The 21,577-nt window shown below is 41.7% G+C and overlaps 1 protein-coding gene and 1 long non-coding RNA gene across 12 annotated transcripts; both read left to right on the plus strand.

Moving 5' to 3' along the window:
- The first annotated feature begins 6,181 nt into the window (after positions 1–6,181).
- Positions 6,182–11,462, plus strand: LOC126585989 (uncharacterized). Of its 4 annotated transcripts, XM_050250640.1 has the most exons (4): positions 6,182–6,370; positions 6,444–6,599; positions 6,678–6,783; positions 11,224–11,462. In XM_050250640.1, exons 1-4 carry the CDS (start codon positions 6,338–6,340, stop codon positions 11,313–11,315), a joined length of 387 nt encoding a protein of 128 aa, XP_050106597.1. In that variant the 5' UTR covers positions 6,182–6,337; the 3' UTR covers positions 11,316–11,462. The 4 variants fall into 4 exon arrangements, with proteins under 4 accessions (XP_050106597.1, XP_050106595.1, XP_050106596.1 ...); XM_050250638.1 differs by having other exon boundaries at positions 6,444–6,783; XM_050250639.1 differs by having other exon boundaries at positions 6,444–6,788; positions 11,224–11,419.
- A 777-nt stretch (positions 11,463–12,239) lies between these two features.
- On the plus strand, positions 12,240–16,963 carry LOC126585992 (uncharacterized). Of its 8 annotated transcripts, none has more exons than XR_007610717.1 (7): positions 12,240–12,430; positions 12,645–12,718; positions 14,583–14,621; positions 14,900–15,050; positions 15,158–15,266; positions 15,696–15,791; positions 16,720–16,963. It is a non-coding gene; the product is annotated as an uncharacterized LOC126585992 (long non-coding RNA). The 8 variants fall into 8 exon arrangements; XR_007610719.1 differs by having other exon boundaries at positions 12,242–12,430; positions 14,959–15,050; positions 15,170–15,266; XR_007610713.1 differs by having other exon boundaries at positions 12,243–12,430; positions 14,959–15,050.
- The last annotated feature ends 4,614 nt before the right edge of the window (positions 16,964–21,577 follow it).

The raw sequence follows: 21,577 nt of genomic DNA on the forward strand, positions 1-21,577 counted from the left end.
TCGCCGAAATCTGGAGAAAAACCCAGAAATCGATTAAATGTTCCGGAGTTCGATTTTGATGCATTTGAACGTGAAAAACACAGATTTGAGCCTCAAACTTCACTTCGAATCCACTAAAGTTCAACATAGAAGTGTTCCAGAATATTACCTGGATACAAAATGTAAAAATTGAGACTGATTCCATCTTGGGTTCATCGGGAAACGACCAAAAAAGGTCGCTGATAAGGGTTAAAACCCTGAAATTCTCACTCAATTTCGACACGCAGCGTACCTTAATTGAACCTGAGAGCAGCAGAAGTTGAGTCCAACTAAATCGACAACGATTCCTTTCGAATTTTGCCTTGAGTTCACCGGAAAACTACAGAATCAAAGACACAGATTAAATTCTGTAAATCCTTCAATTTCTCAGTTCGAAATTATCCCCACATCACTCATAAATCTTGGATTTAACACTAAATGGGGCAGATGTTTCACCTGGAACGGACGGGGAAGACTCGAAGCTCACGGTTCAGTGAGTTCGAAACTCTGCCATGCACAGATGATCCATGCAGAGCCACGGCTGAGATCCTCAGGAAGCCCATAATCTATTTCTGGTGATTTTTTGTTGAACCATGCCGTAAGAGATGGTGGTTGTGAGTGGTGATGCTTGGGAAATTAGAGCTAGTGAGGGTGAGTTACAGAGAGCTCCAACGAGAAAGATGAGAGGGAGAGAGTCATGAGTCACGTGTGAGAGGTCAGAAAACAAGGAATAAAATAGTGTGTGGGCCCGGTTTTTGGGCCTAATTAACAAACCCACCCGATGGCAAACATGTAATTTTCATTAAAAATTGGAACGGGTTATTACAGAGGGGATTGCACTCTTCAAGATGGGAAGGAAACCCCTGCTAGTAGCCATGGCAAACACAAGCAACGAGGAATTTGACTTGGTGGTATGAACCATTTACACTAATTAACCAACTGGCAGGAGGCAATTATTTTGCATGATTTTTATTTTATTTTTTTGGTAAGTGAATAATTGGTTAAACATTGTTGAATTGTATAGCACAAGATAGAAAATAAGTAAATAATGCAGAATTTAAGAGGATCCTATGAGCCAGCTGATATATATGGTCCTGCATATATGCAAGGAAATTTGACAAATGCATATTAATTCCCTATTGGATCTGTCTAGATTTCTATGGTATAAGTCTGCAAAACCTAATTCCTGATGACCAACAATTTATGACTCTTGTAAATTTTTTTCCTCATCCCACTTGTAGTATGTAGTTAATTAGTGGTTGGCAAAGCTAGCATAAGGGTTTAAAGGAAAATTAAGAATGATGGGTCCAACTACAATGTTACCCCCGACTCAACTCAATAGTACGGGTTTTATTCAAGATTTAATTGTTCGGCGGAAGTGAACATTTTACTAATCTTTCAATCTTCTAGCGGTCCTTGGTTTGTTTATTCATTCACTAAAAACTCATTAGAGGGTAATTGTAGAGAGAAAAAAATGGATTAGAGTGGTTCTTTTCAGCAAATAAGAAAGAGAGATATACACTATATGGTGCGAAAGAAATCGTGTATGATCCTTGTATTAGCATGGTGTGCGTATAAATGTTTGGTCACTAAGTTTCTCAAAATTACGCAGAGGAAATTCTAATTCGGGTGCAAATGAGAAAGCGCATTGCTCTAGCCAATTGACTAAGCTTAAGTATGCAAAACTATATATCAACATTAGCTATATAACGAAATTATAAATCGAGTGAGATATACAAGATATGTTTCCATAAACTGAGCGAAAACATATAATTCTGGATAGATATGTACCAAAACCAGAGACATTTCCAATTAAACAATTTGAATGCTAGTACTTGAATTGAGTTGACTGAATTAAACAAGAATCCAAGCTTGAAAAAAACTAAAATATAAATCTTCATTTCTTTTTAGAAATTTTAATATGGGTAAATTACACTTTCATACCTTATGTTTGGATTCTATTTCAATTTCTTACAACATCTTTAAAAAAATTCACTTTCATACCTTAAGTACTATTTTATTTCAAAATAATACCTCAATTACATTTTTCATCAATTGATCTGTTTGTTCGTCGCAGGAATCTCCTGGCGGACGAGCACACAGCTCCCCTGGGAGAATGGCGTCGGTTGAGGGTATCTGTCGTACTTCTGCTTTCTTCTCGGGCTCGCTCGGGCAAGCCTTTGTCGGGCAGATCTTGGTCGGGCAAGACACACTTCGGGCAAGGCTCGTCGGGCAGTTCTGAAAGAAAAGGACAGAGTTAATTTGAAAGGGTGCCTTTGTGGGGCCTTAGGTGTAGGCCTTAAGGCTCACAATCAAGATTAACTTTGTCGTGCTCAGGCGTGCCACTGCCATCTTCAGTATGGCAGATGTTGAATGGGTGTTAAGCTTTGATTGAATATGTATACGCCCGAGAAACCAAGTTAGATATAACAGGTGCCTTTGTGGGGCCTTAGGTATAGGCCTTGAGGCTTCCTGTCAAACTAAACCAGTGCTTGGATGTATCATATTTGGTCTTTTATGGTTGCCAGAGTCTTATCACTATTATACCTTTGATTATCTGAATCCAAGAGGTAGGACGAACCCAAATGAGTGCCTTTGTAGGGCCTTAGGTATAGGCCTTGAGGCTTCCCATCAGAGTTAATCCTTATACTCGGACCAACTAGACCGCAACATGAAATGAAGCTAAATAGATGCATTCGTGGGGCCTTAGGTGTAGGCCTTGAGGCTTTCTATCAGAATCCACTCCATGCTTAAGCCTTTTCTACGAATCAAGATATAATAGCAACAAAACGGAGAAATAGATTGATTACTTGCGCCCCAAGTAACTTCGGACTTCTCGCTTATCAAGGATTGTCGTGGATGGGGTTGAGTCCACATAGAGTTCTTTTTTATGCCTTGAGGCCAAGGACTTTTAAACTGATCTTTAAATTACATGCCCGCCGGGCTTAAGACTTAGATCTGATTTGAACTCTGACGCGATTCAGATCGGATTCAAGTGCTGAAGACTCATTTTCATTATGACTTTGCTAGAAATAACTTGTATATAACTGGGAATATATAGCATGTTATTGTGCTTTTAAAAGAAAGAAAAGACAAAGAAAGAGCAAAGATAGTCGGGTAAGTTTGAACCTTATTGGCCAAGGCTGAACTTCTTACAAAATCTATCTTTGTGGCTCTGTCAGAGGTCTGAAAGCTTTTAGAGGGGTTGACGGGGGAGAAGAGGATACAAAATGAATCGATACCACCATGAACAAGGTAGCAGAGCTATTACAGGGGTTTGGGAAGGTTTATCCCGAATGGGATGAAGGCTTGTGCTGACTACAGCTTCGTTGAAGGCAAATCTGGCTTGAGCAGAGTTTTGGCTTTTGTTTGTTTGTTTGAGTGTCCCTAATTATGTCTTCTCTTCCTCCTTTTATAGACGACTTCAGCTTGGGTTCCTGTAGCAATAGCGGTGCCCGAATGCGGTTTGGTGATGACTCACTAGCTTTTTTACATGAATGCCACCAATAAAGTACTTTATTGGGCTGTGTAGTGACTGAATAGCCTACCCCCTGTGGTCTTTGAGCAGGTAAGCAGGTGGCCTTTGTAACTTGTGCCCAGCCGAAAGCCTCTTTCCTGCCTCCTAAGTTTTCCTCTGGGCCTTGGGTTTGGGCCGACTTTCTCTCTAGCCCAAAGTTCAGATTTTATCCCAAACAGTGCCCCCTTCAATTGATGTTAAGGTTGGGATCCCAGGCGCCAATATTAATTGAAAGAGACCCCTGTTTTAAACCCTTAAAACTCTTAGAACCCTTGTGAGTGAACTTCTCCGTTCTCTGTGTTTCGTAAAAAGAAAACCTTCTCTGATACAACAAAACTTCCCCAATTCTTTCATCATTTCTTTCTCGTTGTCCGACGAGGTTGCATCTTTACCGTTATCCTTGTTTTTCTTCCCCACGGCCTTCATTAAATGGCCTCAGGATCCGGCCAAACCCTACCATCCTACGAGTCTGGTGAAGGAATTGCCACTCTACGCCGTCTGCTCAACGGGCTGCATCGTCCGCGGGCAGGTCTGCATTCTGAACTCTTCTTTGAGATACATGGGGTTCAATCTTTGGGTCCTGCCTGGATTTCTCGGGTTCCCTCAGTAGTAGAAAGTAATATGCCTAGGGGAAACTGGTTTACCCCAAATCCTTATTTGGCCGACTCGGGCATTTCTTCTTCTAAGTGGTCTTTTCATCGTCGAGGCTTTCCCTTGGTGAATGATCTTGCCTGGGCCCAGTGGATTGACGAATTGGAACCTTCCTTCAAGCAGAAATGGATGAGTAACGGCATCTACGAACTGATTATGCTTTCGAAGATTTCAATTACCCCTAAGCCCGAATTGCTTGCTTCTGCCCTCCTCTTTTGGAATACGGGCACAAACACCTTCGATTTCCGTATGGGTCCCATGTCTCCCACCATTCTTGATATGGCCCAAGTCTTCGGGTTGAGGCCATCGGGCAGGGTGATAGATGTTACTCAAGATTGGATTCCATCCTCTACCACCGGGGGCTCAAGTTCTTCCACCTACTTCCTTCCTCTCAGCTATAACTCAGTTACTTTCAAAAGTTATGGGACCTCCTTTAAAGGATTCATCCCTTTTGTCAAGAAGAACTTCGGGGCAGGCTCTCCTCAAGCCGACAAAGATCAAGAACATATGTACTTTCTTCTTTACTGGCTTAACAAGCACGTCTTCCCCAACAAATCCAAGGGGGTACGGGTAGAATGGATCCCCTTGGTAGAGGTTCTTCACAATTTTGATGACGTTGCCACAGGTCCATTCCTTCTCTCCCATCTTTATCACCTTCTTTTTGACATGACCCGGGATGAGCCCTTTGAGACCAATTTGAACGGCCCCATCTGGATGATACAGATTTGGCTACAATGGTATTTTCCAGAATTTCGGGCTATCAATCTAGAGTTTCCAGAGGGTGTGGCTCATGCCCGAATCCTGGCTGAAGCTCCTCCTGTAGATCATTCCACCTTTGCATGCTTCTACTTTTTCCGAGTCTGCAGGACTCGGTCAGACTTGGAATGGGGTGCATCGGTATTGAGGAGATATCCTTGGTTTTCTGACCAAGCCTTCCAAGATGCCCCTGGTGAGGATGCTGCTCCCTTCTGCAGGGAAAAGTTTATCAGCTGTATTCAGCCAAGAGACTTGGCCTGGGGGGTCCGGGGAAATCGGTATGATCGAGGCTTGGAGGTGTATCATCCTAACTTCTGCAGCAGGCAGTTAGGATTTAGGCAATCCATACCTGTCCCATTCTTCGACTCAATCCATTGTGGCACTTCATTTTGGTTACAGACTCCTTCTGAAGCAATATTTCGAGCTGCCCGCCGTAGTTTGGACGTGATGAGCCAAGCAGCCCGACATTCCGTTGTTCTTAATTTCGAATGTACCTCGCTGTTTTCCTCTTGGTGGGAGGAAAGGTGGACTAGAAAATACGGAGGAGATTTGAAAGTGAACCACGATCGTATTTTCAGCCAGCTTTCTCTTAAATCATATCCTAGCTCGAGCGAGCTTGAAAATTGGAAAGATATGATCCAAGAGAAAAACCGATTACTCCTAATAGGTGACTTTCTTCCCATCCGATTTTGCTTTCCTTGTTGTTTACTTTCCTCACTCTTACTTGTTTCTGCAGCTTCAGTTGATACTGAATCCGAAGCCATCGAATCAGAGAATGATTCTGCTGATGCCGCAGTTCTTCATGGTGCTGCAGCAGAAGCTGAAAGGCGGGAAGCCGGGGAAGGGACAGACGTCTCAGAATCTCTTGGGGATTCAGGAGCCGAAGAAACAATTAAAGAAATAGCCAAAGATACGACCAAAGCATCTAAACGAAAGAGGGTGGCCATAACTAAAACCACAATCTCTGATCCGGCACTTCCTTCAGCAACCACACGACCAATTCTTACCCGAAAGAGTAAGCGGGCAAGAGTCACCGTGCCTCCTAAACCAGCAGCCCCATCTGCTCTTGTTTCTGAAGCGGGTAAAGAGACAGAACAATCTTCCAGTGAGTCTCTCCTCTTCTAGATCAAATGGCTACCTTTCTCCCTTATCTAATTATCCCTTTATCACTCAACAGGACCTCAAGCTTCTAAAAGGTCAACCCTTGCTTCTAAGAAGGAATCACGAATGGCTGCTACGCTTAAAGAGGTATGACTTCTATCTTTATACTTTCTTATTTTCAAACCTTTCTGAATTTTGAATAATTTGGCTTAGGCTACAAGGAAAGAAAGTCTTTCTCCGCAACCTGCCCTAGATGCAACCCCTTCTTCTCAATTTGATCCTTCCACAGGAATCATGTTGCATTTTGTGGATGAGGATGATACTTTGGTGAATTACTCTTTCTTTTCATTTCAACTTTGCACATTGCTACCCAAGTAACTCCTATCCATGTTCTTTGCAGCCATCTTCGGGATATGAACCCCTTTCCCCGTCAGTGGCCTTGGATAAAGAACCCATAGTTCCTGAGATCCCTGTAGCTTTAGACACAACTATTTCGCAAGCGCTTACTCGCCAGACGGTCGATGAACCTCCTTCTTCTCCTCAAGATCAACCTCAGGTGCTGGAATATTTTCTTCTTGTTTCTTCCTCTGGTGACCTTTTGCTGATCATCACTACTTTCTTCGGATACAACCAGGATGTAGGCACAGGTTCAGGCACAACTTTCCCATCTGTCGCTGGTGGTGAAAAATCTTCACCTCGACAAGGAGTTAGTGCATTCTCTGGTGAAACCCCGGGGTTAAGTCAGGTAACTTCCTTCTCTCCAAAGCCTCTTTTGTTTTGATTTGTGTATAGTTCATCTTGTCCTGATCCTGAAGTTTTGTAGCGAGCTTCCCCAAAAGAAACTTCCCCTCCTCCAATGGCCCGTAACCCAAGGTGTTTTCAACCTCCTTCTTCCTCTGGAGATGTTGACATCTCCCTGTCTAGAGATGAACCGATTGAACAAACAGAAATTGCCCCTTCCATAGGCATTATCTCACCAGAAGAAACTGTTATGCCGGACCCTTCTCCTTCCTCCTCTGATCCTGCCAAGTTGCCCAAACTCTTCGAAGCACTCGGGCGACTTGAGACGCGGTTGAAGTCTTCAAAGCAGGCTTCAACAAAATTTATGTCTTCGGAGCAGCAACAAATCTTTCAAACATGGGCAAAGAAAGAATTCACTGCATCATTTATCCTCAAGGCTCTCTATGACCTCGAGAGAGTCATTACTGAGTTCTTTAAAAACGATCGCTTATCCAAGCCTCAGTATGATTCTTTCCTTTCTTTCTTTGAAAACTTGAGGGCCCTCAGGGAGCAACATCAGAGAGCAGACCGGCTGGCTAACCGGGCAAAATGCTTCATAGAGAGAGAATCGAGCTCCTCTACCCAAGTTAGTCGGCTGATGGAAGAGATTATGCAGACCAAAGAACGAATTGAAGTTGTTTCTTCTGAAATTCAGAAGTTGGAGAGACAACTGATGATCCTTAAGGCGGAGCAAACAACTCTTCTGGATAACCTTGAGCAACAGATCGAAGGGGTGGAAAAAGCGACTTCAGAGTTAGAGCAAACCAAGTCTGAACTTGTAAACAGCCATACTGTCTTGGCTGAACCAAATAGGATTTTTACCATCATGCGAACATACCATTCTAGAATAATCACCTTATGTGAAGATGTAAAGTTTTTGGAATAGAATTACTTTGTAATCTCTTTTTGTTTTAGAATGGATATGTAACATTCCTCCTGTTCTGCTCCATTTGGATAGGCCTCAGGCAACTCTATGCCCCCTTGCCTACCTGTTTTTCTCCTCTATCTTTATTGTTGGCAATCTTAGCCACTGCCCCTGGGTCCTTTCAATGGCATTTTACTCTGTTGATAACCCCGACTCCTTGAAAACGAGGTCGATCATGCTAATAGGAGCTTCGGGGAAAGGGTTAGTATCCACCATCATACTAGCCTGAGGTGAATCGAGTAGTAACTTCCCCTTCACTATAAGATCCTGTACCCAATCCCTAAACTGGACACAATTGACTATAGAGTGGTTGAAGGTATAATGCAACTTACAATACTTCTTCCCCCTGAGTTCCTCGGGCTTGGGCATCTTTTTGGTGCTGTCGGGCAAAATGACTCTTGCCCGCACAAGTTCTTTATAGATTTCTGGCGCCTTGGTTAGATCGAAAGAATAACTTTGATACTTTGGGGGTTTCATGGGTACGAACCCACCATCATTCATCACGATCTTCTGGTCCTTGACTGGTTGGACTAACCCTTTGATCGTCAATGGCTTGAAGGGTGTGGTCATCTCAGCAGCACACACATCTATACTCTTCTCCTCATGATCATCTTTGCATTCGGGTCCGGCTTCCCCTACCTCTACATGGTGAATAGTAGCTTTATTTTTGTAGAACGGAGGAGTTTTGGAAGTATGTTTTACCTGCTGTTCCTCCTGTAACAGCCTCTCATACTTAGTAGCAGCAATCACCAACTCTTGTAGCTCATTAAACTGTGCATCATAGAACCTTTTTTCTCAAAGGTAATTTTAAAGCCCTTTGAGCAATGGATATGAGCTGTGCCTGGTTGACAGGGAACTGACATCTCATCCTTGTCCTCCTGAACCTCATCATAAAATCTTCGGTGGACTCATGATCATATTGTTTCACTTCTACCAGATCATTAATGGTGAGCTCTGGCTCTATCCTGTAGAACTGTTCATGGAAAGCCATCTCCATTTGCCCCCAGTTAGCAATGGAATTGGGGGGTAATAGAGAATACCATTGAGATGCCAATCCTGCTAGTGAATTTCCAAACAACCTCAATTTGTAGTTTGGATTGTCCTCATACGCCACACAGTGATTAGAAAATTTGAAATATGATCTCTGGAGGACACACTGCTATCTTCCCCTGTGAAAGTCGGGAATGCGGGCATCTTGAAATTAAGAGGGAATGGATTTAACTCATCGATATATTCAGGATATGGCTTCTGGTAGGTAACCCTGAATACTGGACGAACTCGAGGCTGGGCGTTTTGAATCACCGTTCTTCTTAACTCAGCCAATTCTTCTCTTAGTTGCTGAGTAGCTAAATTATCATTCTGGCCATGGATAGCTGACTCAATCTTCGGACTCCGGTCATTGCCCGCGTTTGCTTCCCTCCTGGTTTCAGATTTTCTCCAGTTAGATCCTCCACCTTTGTTGACCATCGGGGGTGGCCTATAAGGTAGAGGTTTATCTGACGTAGTAGTGGTTGTTTCTTTCCCGCTAGTTTCTCCAGCCGTGGCTGGCAGTCCAAACTTCATTCTTTCTTGTTCGCTCTGCCTCCTATTATTGAATGATAATAATGGGAAGCTGGGAAACTCCTTTTCTGAAGCTGACTCCATCACTGCTTGACTTCTTTCAGGTATCACCTTCTTCTTTCCCCTATCCTTTTCTTCTTCTAGTAGTGGAAACAAAGGAATGATTGGCTCACTTCTTATAACAACTGGACTCATTCCACTTCCTTGAGCACCCTTTGGAGTAGAGAACTCCAAGTCCAGCCTCCTTTGTAGATTTCCTGTAAGCATGCAGAGTCTGCTTACTTCTCCCTTAGTCTCCAAGGAAATTCTTTCCATGCTTTTCAACACTTGGATCATTGTAGCTTGCAGTTCTTCATTAATCCCTTTCCCCTGTGATTTCTCAGATGCAGTCGAACTACCTGAGACCACCTGTCCGGATGGGGATAAAGGATTTTCTGATTGTTCTGTCATCTGGAAAAGATCCTTCTTGGCTTCTTTTTTGGCAAGTTTATAGCTTCTCTTTTTGGACATGTAAGATCTTAGAAGTGTAGCTGTTTCTTATCCCACCGGGCGTGCCAAAACTATGTTCGTCGCAGGAATCTCCTGGCGGATGAGCACACAGCTCCCCTGGGAGAATGGCGTCGGTTGAGGGTATCTGTCGTACTTCTGCTTTCTTCTCGGGCTCGCTCGGGCAAGCCTTTGTCGGGCAGATCTTGGTCGGGCAAGACACACTTCGGGCAAGGCTCGTCGGGCAGTTCTGAAAGAGAAGGACAAAGTTAATTTGAAAGGGCGCCTTTGTGGGGCCTTAGGTGTAGGCCTTAAGGCTCACAATCAAGATTAACTTTGTCGTGCTCAGGCGTGCCACTGCCATCTTCAGTATGGCAGATGTTGAATGGGTGTTAAGCTTTGATTGAATATGTATACGCCCGAGAAACCAAGTTAGATATAACAGGTGCCTTTGTGGGGCCTTAGGTATAGGCCTTGAGGCTTCCTGTCAAACTAAACCAGCGCTTGGATGTATCATATTTGGTCTTTTATGGTTGCCAGAGTCTTATCACTATTATACCTTTGATTATCTGAATCCAAGAGGTAGGACGAACCCAAATGAGTGCCTTTGTAGGGCCTTAGGTATAGGCCTTGAGGCTTCCCATCAGAGTTAATCCTTATACTCGGACCAACTAGACCGCAACATGAAATGAAGCTAAATAGATGCCTTCGTGGGGCCTTAGGTGTAGGCCTTGAGGCTTTCTATCAGAATCCACTCCATGCTTAAGCCTTTTCTACGAATCAAGATATAATAGCAACAAAACGGAGAAATAGATTGATTACTTGCGCCCCAAGTAACTTCGGACTTCTCGCTTATCAAGGATTGTCGTGGATGGGTTGAGTCCACATAGAGTTCTTTTTTATGCCTTGAGGCCAAGGACTTTTAAACTGATCTTTAAATTACATGCCCGCCGGGCTTAAGACTTAGATCTGATTTGAACTCTGACGCGATTCAGATCGGATTCAAGTGCTGAAGACTCATTTTCATTATGACTTTGCTAGAAATAACTTGTATATAACTGGGAATATATAACATGTTATTGTGCTTTTAAAAGAAAGAAAAGACAAAGACAGAGCAAAGATAGTCGGGTAAGTTTGAACCTTATTGGCCAAGGCTGAACTTCTTACAAAATCTATCTTTGTGGCTCTGTCAGAGGTCTGAAAGCTTTTAGAGGGGTTGACGGGGGAGAAGAGGATACAAAATGAATCGATACCACCATGAACAAGGTAGCAGAGCTATTACAGGGGTTTGGGAAGGTTTATCCCGAATGGGATGAAGGCTTGTGCTGACTACAGCTTCGTTGAAGGCAAATCTGGCTTGAGCAGAGTTTTGGCTTTTGTTTGTTTGTTTGAGTGTCCCTAATTATGTCTTCTCTTCCTCCTTTTATAGACGACTTCAGCTTGGGTTCCTGTAGCAATAGCGGTGCCCGAATGCGGTTTGGTGATGACTCACTAGCTTTTTTACATGAATGCCACCAATAAAGTACTTTATTGGGCTGTGTAGTGACTGAATAGCCTACCCCCTGTGGTCTTTGAGCAGGTAAGCAGGTGGCCTTTGTAACTTGTGCCCAGCCGAAAGCCTCTTTCCTGCCTCCTAAGTTTTCCTCTGGGCCTTGGGTTTGGGCCGACTTTCTCTCTAGCCCAAAGTTCAGATTTTATCCCAAACACCGTTAAGCGCTGACGTGGCTGCCACATTTGTGCCACGTGGCTGCCAAATGTCTGCCATGTGGGAAAAAAAAAAGGGTGGCAGAAGTTGATATATCAGGTGATGACTTTGAAAGAATCTTGCTTTCTTGTTGTGATCGATCAGGCATACAAGGGTTTGTAAATTTCTCCTGGTTAACATGTGGGGATGACATAAGTGAGCTGCTTTCTCGAAGAATGTTGCCAGCGGAATACGATCTTTTGAAAATGGACCTACAGATATAAAAGGGATCAGGTGAGCAAATGGTCCAGCAATCAAATTGTAGGAGACATGCATGAGTAGAAAGCAGCTGAAATTTACACAATAAATACAAGATTAAACAAGTGTTATGGCCCGTTTATCATTACTATTTGGTACACGTGTTAATGAAAAGATATGCATCATAAGATCACTGGAACTCATTGCAACATATTGGGTTAAAGTAAGCCACAAATAATTCATTGGAAGTTTCATTTTCCATTTTTTGATGTGAAAAAAATACAATGAAACAAAACGATGATTGAATTAAATTTATTCCTTGAAATAATACTGATGCTCTAATGCCCCGGTTATTCCGATCAATTGGTTTATTTACATGATTGCCACTGGGCTTAAGAACGGTTTTTCAGTGTTTGGGCTGGATTTGGACTTTGAGTCCGGGAGAGAGAGGGAAGGGGGACAGAAGGGTTGACGGGTTGGAGTGAGAGGGGAGAGGGGATTTAGAGGGAGAGGGGAGAGAGGGTTTTCGGCAGATTTCCAGGGATTTCTTTTCACCCCTTCACTCACCACGAACCCACCTTTCCTCTCTCTCTCTCTCTCCCCCTTCAACAAAGAGCAAGGGAGGTATGGGTTTAGGGAGAAAGAGTAAGGGAGCAGCTTCCGATCACTTCCTTCTCTCCCTTCGAAATAATCAGTAAGTCCCTCTCCCTCTCCCTCTCCCTCTCTCTCTCTCTCTCTCTCTCTCTCTCAGTTCAATCAATTCAATTACACTATCTGTATACTTATAAATTCTGAGCTGATATACATATACTCTTAAATTCTTGATTTAATATCAAAATTGCTTTTGAAAGACGATTTCTTCTTTTGTTTGGCGATGAATTCTACTAAATTTTCTGTATTTTGTGTAGGTTTATAATCCCATTTAGCAGTCATGTCGCTTCCAAATGAAGAAAATGATAAGTCCTCTTCTTCTGATGCTCAGGTATTTCCCCGTTTACATTCAAAGCAACACCCTTTTGTTTATTTTTGCATTTGGGTTTTTGTTTTGTTTTCTTTCTTTGTTTTGTATTTCTAATTTATCGTTTGCTGCTGGACAATGGTGATTGTATGTTTTAGTTTGGATGTTTTTCTGATTTTGGGTTGGTCAGTTTTTTTGGGCTGCTTGAGAAAATGTGATCCCATGTTTTGATTGAGTGAAATAATTAAGAGATAAAAAGAGTGGAGAATTAGTGTCAAGAGTAGAGATGGAAAAAATGAGGAAAAAAAGATAGATGTGGAAGAAAGGGGGGGGACTGGAAATCGAGGAAGGTGAAGAGAAAAAAAAAGGGGGGTTAAGTGAGCAGCCAAAAGAGAAAAAATGAGGAAAAAAAGTCTTAATGTGGGGGGGGTAGGCAAAAGAGAAAAGCAAGAGAAGGGAGATAGAATAGGAACAAGGTGTGGTTTTGTTGTTGGTTTTATCCAAATTTTTCATTTGGAATGATTTGAAGCTTATGTCTTATTAGGTTAGTCTAATTTAGTGTTGGTTTATCTAGGTTTGTAGCTAATTTAATGTTAATGTTGATCTAGGTGTTTTAATTTGTTGTGAACTTATATGGGTTTCGTTTTTTAATTGTTATTTTACAGTTGCTAAGAATGATTTTGGCTTTTATATTGGTTTGGGTATTTTTTTTTAAATTTCATTTGAAGATTTAGTGTCATTATACACCTTTGCACCATTGTTCATTCTGTTTTTCTCGGTTTCTGTATATAGTTTTGGTAGAATTGGACTGTTTTTTTTAACTTAATTAAAGTGTTTGAGACTTAATTGAATGAAAGTTTGGTTTGATCACGATGAGGTGTTTGATGTTGGGTATATGATCCTTAGGTCAAATGGAAATGTGTAATTCCCATCTTCCAGTGATAAGCTTTTAGGATTTTACAAATTGTGGTTCATATCATTCACTGTATAGAAGCGTTATGATTTTTGAGATTTGATATTTCATTTAGTTTTGTTATGTTTGGAATATAAGTTTTTCAAATGGTTTGGTTCTTCTTGGGCCGTGTTATGCAAGAAGGTTATTTAAAGAATTTTTACTAAGGGTTCATTGAAGAGCTCTGTGTGTTAACAGTAAGGTATGGTGTTCATCAATCTCAACTTTTAATTTGTTTCTCAATTTTTTATAGTTTTGGATTTGTAAAGCGGGAGCCTTGTGCACTGGGTACGACCTTTTTGGATTTGTAAAAACCCTCGATTGAATCGGATACTGGCATGGTCCCTTACAGGAGAAAATTTTTTTTTTCTTCTTAAAATTATAGTTTTTGTTAATTTTTTCAGAGGATCTCAGGTGGTAACTATATTACTAATTAGCTACAGAAGTTATATATTCTTATGAGTACGTTATGGATGCTGGTTTGCTATGTCACTTTTTGGGATGAAATTACTATAAATAAGGTCGTACCCAGTGCATAAGGCTCTCGCTTTACGCAGGGTCTGGGAGAGGTGAATGTCCGCTAGAGTTACTCCCATTAATGGAGAGGCTGCTTCCAAGTCTCGAACCCGAGACCTACCGCTCATGGGCGAAGGCACTTGCCATCGCACCAAGTGCGACCTCTGATGAAATTACTATAAATACAACAACAACAACAACAAAGCCTTTTCCCATTAAGTGGGGTCGGCTATATGAATCCTAGAACGCTATTGCGCTCGGTTTTGTGTCATGTCCTCCGTTAGATCCAAGTACTCAAGTCTTTTCTTAGGGTCTCTTTCAAAGTTTTCCTAGGTCTTCCTCTACCCCTTCGGCCCTGAATCTATGTCCCGTAGTCAATACACAGGAAAAATTGGATTGATATTATTGGTTTGTACGTAGAAATACAAAGTACCCAGAAATCTAAAGTGGAAAAGAAAGGTATCCATCTCTTTTTCTTCGACTTTTGCTTCGCTTTTACCTCTTTTTCCATTTTTGGGTGACTTTTTGTGCTTTGTAATTGGCTTTATTACAAAATTTTTGAAGCTAGTAAGCCCCCATTTGGTTCTGTTTGATTGATTGTCTATTTAGGGTGTTTTTTAGTTTTGCTTGCTGGGTTCAGATTCATTTGGGTTTATATGTGATTTCCAGTTGATTATTTTTTTATTAGTTGCAAATCATATTTACTGTGGAAGTTTGAATCTTTGTGGTTGTTTCAGTGTAGTTCTTGGGTGCACACACATTTATCCAATAAATAAGTTCATGACATTGTTTTTAGGGGATGGACAGAAGTCCCAGGCAGCAATCTCTCTGTAATCATCGCCGGGAAAATATCATGGTCATTTTGAGCTCGGATTCAGCCAGCATATGGTGAGCGTTTCTTTTCCGATTACTTTCATTTGTTTATTTGTGAATCAATAACTTTTTTAGGAATAATGAATGTCACAATTGCTGATAAATTGATACTTTGTTCGGAGCTTGAACTGTAGATCTGCACAATTCTCAAGGACCTGCATCAGGTCCTCTTCCTGATCTTCGTAATGATTATGACACATATTACTCAATGAATCAAGCAAGATACATAAGGTTGTAGTTGATTATGTTTCTTTTCGGTTTACTAACAAACACTCATTTAGTTACTCCCTAAATTTTGATGGCAATGGTGATAACCTTCATATGTACAGAAATTGCTTACCCTATTATCAGTGTTGTCAGTCATTAACCCTAAAGGTCGTACCCAGTTCACAAGGCTCCCGCTTTATGCAGGGTCTGGGAGAGGTGAATGTCGGCTAGCCTTACCCCCATTTATGGAGTGGCTGCTGCCAAGTCTCGAACCCGAGACCTACCGCTCATAGCCTTACCCTCATTATCAGTGTTGTCAGTCATTAACCCTCCGACAAAAAAATTCTTTTTTCATAAGCATTTGTTTTATATTAGAGTTGCAATAATCTTTCCATACATGTGTGTCATACCCCCATGAGCTTGCCAAAGGTACTGACTGGTTGCTGATTTCAGGTTCACATACAAATGTGACTAGCGGGTCAAGTTCCATAAGGAGGTGGAAGCAGAAGAAGAATTGGCGTCACCCTTCAGTTTTTCAACCAAAAGGAGGTAACCTGTATAAATGATTTATACAATCTTCTCTGTTTTGTATCTCTGAAATTTGAGTTCTTTGACTAAAACTGTGAATAGTGATTGGTAAATATTTCACATTTTTTTTCTATGGGCCATTTGTGTTCTATTTGGGTTGTATTTTGTGTCATGTAATTCAAATTGCAAACAAAAGGCTAAAGAAGATAAATCCAGTACAAGCTCTCATGGGAAAGTTGAAATTGAAACTACACTATGGAATGTTAAATATTTAGTCTAAATCTGAAGACCGAAAATAAAATAACTACTGAGTAGAGTTAAATTTTTAGCCTCAAATATCCTTAGGCGAACACAAAATTTTGACCCCAACATCCAATTTAATTAATTCAATTTTGATAAGTGAGTTAAGAGTTTTTCTATGACTGTATTATTGTGATTGATAAATTAATGACAAATTGGAAATAGTTTCTTACTTATGTTTTTCTTAGGTGTGTACTAAATTGGATGTTGGTTTGGTTATTTCCGAACTTTTCACATGACCTTCATTACCCAATAGAGAGTATGAAAACCCTAACCTTAATTTTGTAAATTGATTTTGGTACCTGTAAATGAGAAAAGGGTAAAGTTTCTTATCCCTTTAGTGTTTGATCCTGAAATTAATTTATTTGTGAGTCCTGGATCTCTGTACATTTGGGTAAATTTCAACTGACTTTCTCTTTTAGAATGCCTTTTTATTTTCATTTTTTGTCTTTGAGCTTCTGCTTTTTGGGCATTTTGGGTTGTATCTTCTATTTCCCAGTCGACTGGAAATATTGAGGGGGAGAGAGAAAAATTGCTTTTCAATAACTATGCTTCTATATTTCTTTGGGTCTGGTATTTGATTAATTAGAAATGGCAGCTTTACTTGATTGATGTTTTTATTTTTTATTTTTTTTATTATCAATTTAAGGTAATATGAATTGGGACCCGACAATCCACCATATGCTGCCAAGTTCTACGACTTTTGTGGGGCTGAGGATCTTGAGGCATCCAGCTGCACTACCAGTTTCCGTGTTTCGTATAATGATGATTGATCCATGTAATATCTCTCTTAAGTTTCATCATTTCATTCAGTCTTGCTCTTGCACTCTAACCAAGGTTATGTATCTCCAATAATCTCATCTCTTTTATATAAACATGAAGTTGATGCGCAATTGGTTTTTTTTTCTTTTTTCTTTATTAAGGTCTCTGTTTATTTTCATTACTGTATTAGTGTTTTATGCTGTTGTTTATATAATTCTAAGAGGAGACAGATTAATGGCATGAGGGTAAAAAAAACAAGGGAAGGAGGGAAGGATGAGGAATGCACGGGTTGGCTTAAGTTTTTTTTTAGTTAGTTTGGGATTTTGTTTATGTTTGGGATTCTTTTGCCCTAATTAATATTGTTTTGAATTCATATAGAATTTTGTTTATGTTTGGGGTTGAGGGCGTCAGGTAGTTGACAACCGGCACTCCTTGTTTACGTCGAATCCTTATGAAAATAAATCCAGAACGAAATCGCGCTAAAGCTAGGGCGTCACCCGTAAGTGGCGTGCTGTGTGGCCCGAGCACAGTGTTAAGTGAGCAAGGGTCGCTGTATCTCCATCGGCACCTGGATGCAGTGTTAAATGAGCAAGGGGCCATAGAAACTTCTTTTCGAACGACTTCACTCAAAGTTGTTTGGAGCATATGCTCCTATCAACTTTACACAGGACACACAAAAGAAGTACTTTGATCCTATTAGACGGGGGAAGGTGAAGAAGCTAGGACAGAAAAGTAGCGTTCAAGAGAGTAGAATGCGTTTAGGAACGTGGAATATATGAACCTTAATGGGAAAATCTATGAAAGTAGTGGAAGTTATGATGAGGAGAAAGATAAATATTATGTGCCTACAAGAAACTAAGTGGGTTGGTCTTAAGGCAAAGGATCTAGAAAATTTAGGGTTTAAACTTTGGTATTCGGGCACAAATAGAACGAGAAACGGTGTTGGCATCATCGTGAACAAGACCTTGACCCAAGATGTTGTAGATGTTAAGAAGGTAGGATATAGAATCATGGCAATCAAGATTGTAATAGGACAAGAACTCATCAATGTGATTAGTGCGTACGCACCTCAAGTAGGGTTGGATACGAGTTCGAAAGAGAAATTTTGGGAATACCTTAGAGACTTGGTGCAAGGAATTGCCTAGACGGAGAAGTTATTTATAGGAGGAGATTTAAATGGACACGTGGGCAGGAAGACAGACAACTATGGAGGTTTTCATGGTGGCCATGATTTTGGGGAGAGAAACGAGGATGGGGAAGCTATCTTGGATTTTGCAATGGCATATGATCTTTTCTTAGCCAACATCTTCTTTAAGAAAATAGAAGAACATGTGATTACCTACAAGAGTGGGTCGTCAAAAACACAAATAGATTTTCTTCTAATGAGGAAAGGGGATCGTATAACTTGTAAGGATTGCAAAGTTATACCGGGAGAGAGCTAGGCTAATCATCATCGCTTGTTGGTGATGGATGTACATATCAAAACAACAACAACAACAACAAAGCCTTTTCCCACTAAGTGGGGTCGGCTATATAAATCCTAGAACGCCATTGCGCTCGGTTTTGTGTCATGCCCTCCGTTAGATCCAAGTACTCTAAGTCTTTTCTTAGAGTCTCTTCCAAAGTTTTCCTAGGTCTTCCTCTACCCCTTCGGCCCTGAACCTCTGTCCCGTAGTCACATCTTCGAACCGGAGCGTCAGTCGGCCTTCTTTGCACATGTCCAAATCACCAGAGCCGATTTTCTCTCATCTTTCCTACAATTTCGGCTACTCCTACTTTACCTCGGATATCCTCATTCCCAATCTTATCCTTTCTCGTGTGCCCACACATCCCACGAAGCATCCTCATCTCCGCTACACCCATTTTGTGTACGTGTTGATGCTTCACCACCCAACATTCTCTGCCATACAACATCGCTGGCCTTATTGCCGTCCTATAAAATTTTCCCTTGAGCTTCAGTGGCCTACGACGGTCACACAACACGCCGGATGCACTCTTTCCATCCAGCTCGTATTCTATGGTTGAGATCTCCATCTAATTCTCCGTTCTCTTGCAAGATAGATCCTAGGTAACGAAAACGGTCGCTTTTTGTGATCTTCGCTAGATTGCTCCGGTCATTAGTGTGGATAAGTATATAAATGGATAGAGATAGGAAAGCAAACACAAGATGTACGTGGTTCACCCAGATTGGCTGCGTCCACGGAATAGAAGAGTTCTCATTAATTGTGAAGGGTTTACACAAGTACATAGGTTCAAGCTCTCCTTTAGTGAGTACGAGTGAATGATTTAGTACAAATGACATTAGGAAATATTGTGGGAGAATGATCTCGTAATCACGAAACTTCTAAGTATCGGAGTGTGGTGTCGTCTTGACTTGCCTTATCTGTCTCATAGGTAGATGTGGCATCTTCTCTGGAAGTACTCTTCCTCCATCCAGGGGTGGTATCTTTAACTGGTGAAGATGCACAAGGTAATGTATCAATTTCACTTGAAGCTTAATTGTAGTTTCAGGCTTGGTCAAGCGCGATACAAACCATGTAGTAGGAGTCCCCCAAGTCGCCGAGCTAGGGGGTCTGCTGAAAGAGGTGACAGACAAGGTAAGCAATCAGAGCTCCGACTGATTGTTCACCTTCTCCCCATCTTGCAGCAGCATGAAGGATAAAGAGAAGAAAAATGAGAAGAGATGATATGAGATACTTTTGCTTTTGAAGAAGTAACTTTCCACAAGCTTATTCTTGAATTGAGCTGGAGGGTTTTCTGGTTTCCTCCAGAGTATAAGGCCGACTGAAGAATTTGAGGGTCAAAACAAGTCCATCAAATCTAGAGTACGTTCCACCCTGCTGATATGGGATACTTTTGCTTTTGACAGAGTAATGGATGTATCGGCACGTGTGCTGTTACGCTTGTCTCCACATGCTTCCTTGTATCCTTTGCACTTGCCCTATCTGTTCCTCAAGCAGATGCGGAATCTTCCCTGGAAACATAAGATGATGAAGATGAGTACTCGAGAGCAATGCCAGGTAAGTAATCAGGTAAGGGGTTCCAGGCAGTCAGTTCCTGGCTGGAAGCTTGATTCCAAGTGCTGACTGATTGCTCTCTTTCTCCTTGTCTTGCAGGTAAAAACAAGGCCAAAAGAAAAAACAGGGAAAAAGCATGATATGGGATACTCTTGCTTTTAACCCTGATGATATGAGATATTCTTGCTCTAGTATAGCTTGTTTGCAGAGGTATTATCGGGGGGAAAGAAAGCTGAATATTTCGAAAGGCTTTGTTGGGAGTGCCCTCTCAGATATGATGAAGGGTTGAGCATTTTTGCAGGTCTGCCTGTCCGTTGGGGATGGAGGTCGACATATATAGGAGTCTCCCTAACAACATGTAGTAATGCTATTCCTTTACCCTGCTTGGTCATAGCACGGTAGTGGGAGCTGCCAGTTTCACATGTTTTAACTCTGTCAGAGCACTTTGAAAAACTGGTCTGTGGTATCTGGCTCTCGAGATTCGGAGAACGATGCCTCTTCGATTTTTGAGAAAGCAATCATGCTGGGGGTCTGACTCTCGAGATTCGGAGAGCAGTGTCTCTTCGATTTTTGAGGAAGTAATCATGTTGGGAGTCTGGCTTTCGAGATTCGGAAGGCGGTGCCTCTTCGATTTTGGAGCAAGCAATCTTGTTGGGAGTGTTGTCTCGAATGTGAGTAAAGGTTGGACATGTTTGCTAGTCTACCTTGCCACGAAGCACAAAGGTTGACACACAGGGACTTTCCAATTATCCAGCAATGGTACTGTTCCTTTACCCTCTCTTCGATTTTGAGAAAGTAGTCATGTTGGGAGTCTGGCTCTCGAGATTCGGAGGACGGTGCCTCTTCGATTTTGGAGCAAGCAATCTTGTTGGGACTGTTTTCTCGAATGTGAGTAAAGGTTGGGCATGTTTGCTAGTCTACCTTGCCACGAAGCACAGAGGTTGACACACAGGAACTTTCCAATTATCCAGCAGTGGTACTGTTCCTTTACCCTTGTGGGTAATAATATGGTAGCTAGACCTTCAAAATTTATGTGTCTAAACTTTGTTAGTGCTGTTTCTTTGCTATTCTTTTACCTTTCTTGGTCAGAGCGATGTAGTGGGAGCTGTAAGCTTCACGTGCTCAACTTTGGCAGAGAACTTTGGCAAAGTGATCTGTGGTACCCATGAGTTATTGTTGCGTGTGGAAAGTGGGTGATTGAACAGTAAGATTCATGTGCTTTCTATTTCACCAGAAGTCTTCGACAGAATGCCCATAATTTCTGCAAAGCTGAGTGTGCGTGTGACAGGTGCTGACAAGGCTAGAAAAGTAGGTGCCTCTTCGATTTCTGAGATCGGCCCTCGTGGTCTCTGAGCAGCCCAGCTTTTGAGAAAGCGAGCGCCTCTTCGATTGATTCGGAGAACGGTGCCTCATCGATTTTTGAGAAAGCAATCATGCTGGGGGTCTGGCTCTCGAGATTCGGGGAGCAGTGTCTCTTCGATTTTTGAGAAAGTAATCATGTTGGGAGAGTGGCTCTCGAGATTCGGAGGGCGGTGCCTCTTCGATTTTGGAGCAAGCAATCTTGTTGGGAGTGTTTTCTCGAATGTGAGTAAAGGTTGGGCATGTTTGCTAGTCTACCTTGCCACGAAGCACAGAGGTTGACACACAGGGACTTTCCAATTATCCAGCAATGGTACTGTTCCTTTACCCTCTCTTCGATTTTTAAGAAAGTAGTCATGTTGGGAGTCT

Source organism: Malus sylvestris, chromosome 10, assembly GCF_916048215.2.
Source record: "Malus sylvestris chromosome 10, drMalSylv7.2, whole genome shotgun sequence".
NCBI lineage: Eukaryota > Viridiplantae > Streptophyta > Magnoliopsida > Rosales > Rosaceae > Malus > Malus sylvestris.

Coding starts and splice junctions, on each gene's coding strand:
- LOC126585989 (XM_050250638.1), top strand. CDS start 6,338: ATGTTGCATTTTGTGGATGAGGATGATACTTTG. Junction 6,371..6,443: donor TGGATGAGGATGATACTTTG/GTGAATTACTCT, acceptor TGTTCTTTGCAG/CCATCTTCGGGATATGAACC. Junction 6,784..11,223: donor TGGTGAAACCCCGGGGTTAA/GTCAGGTAACTT, acceptor CTCCTTTTATAG/ACGACTTCAGCTTGGGTTCC.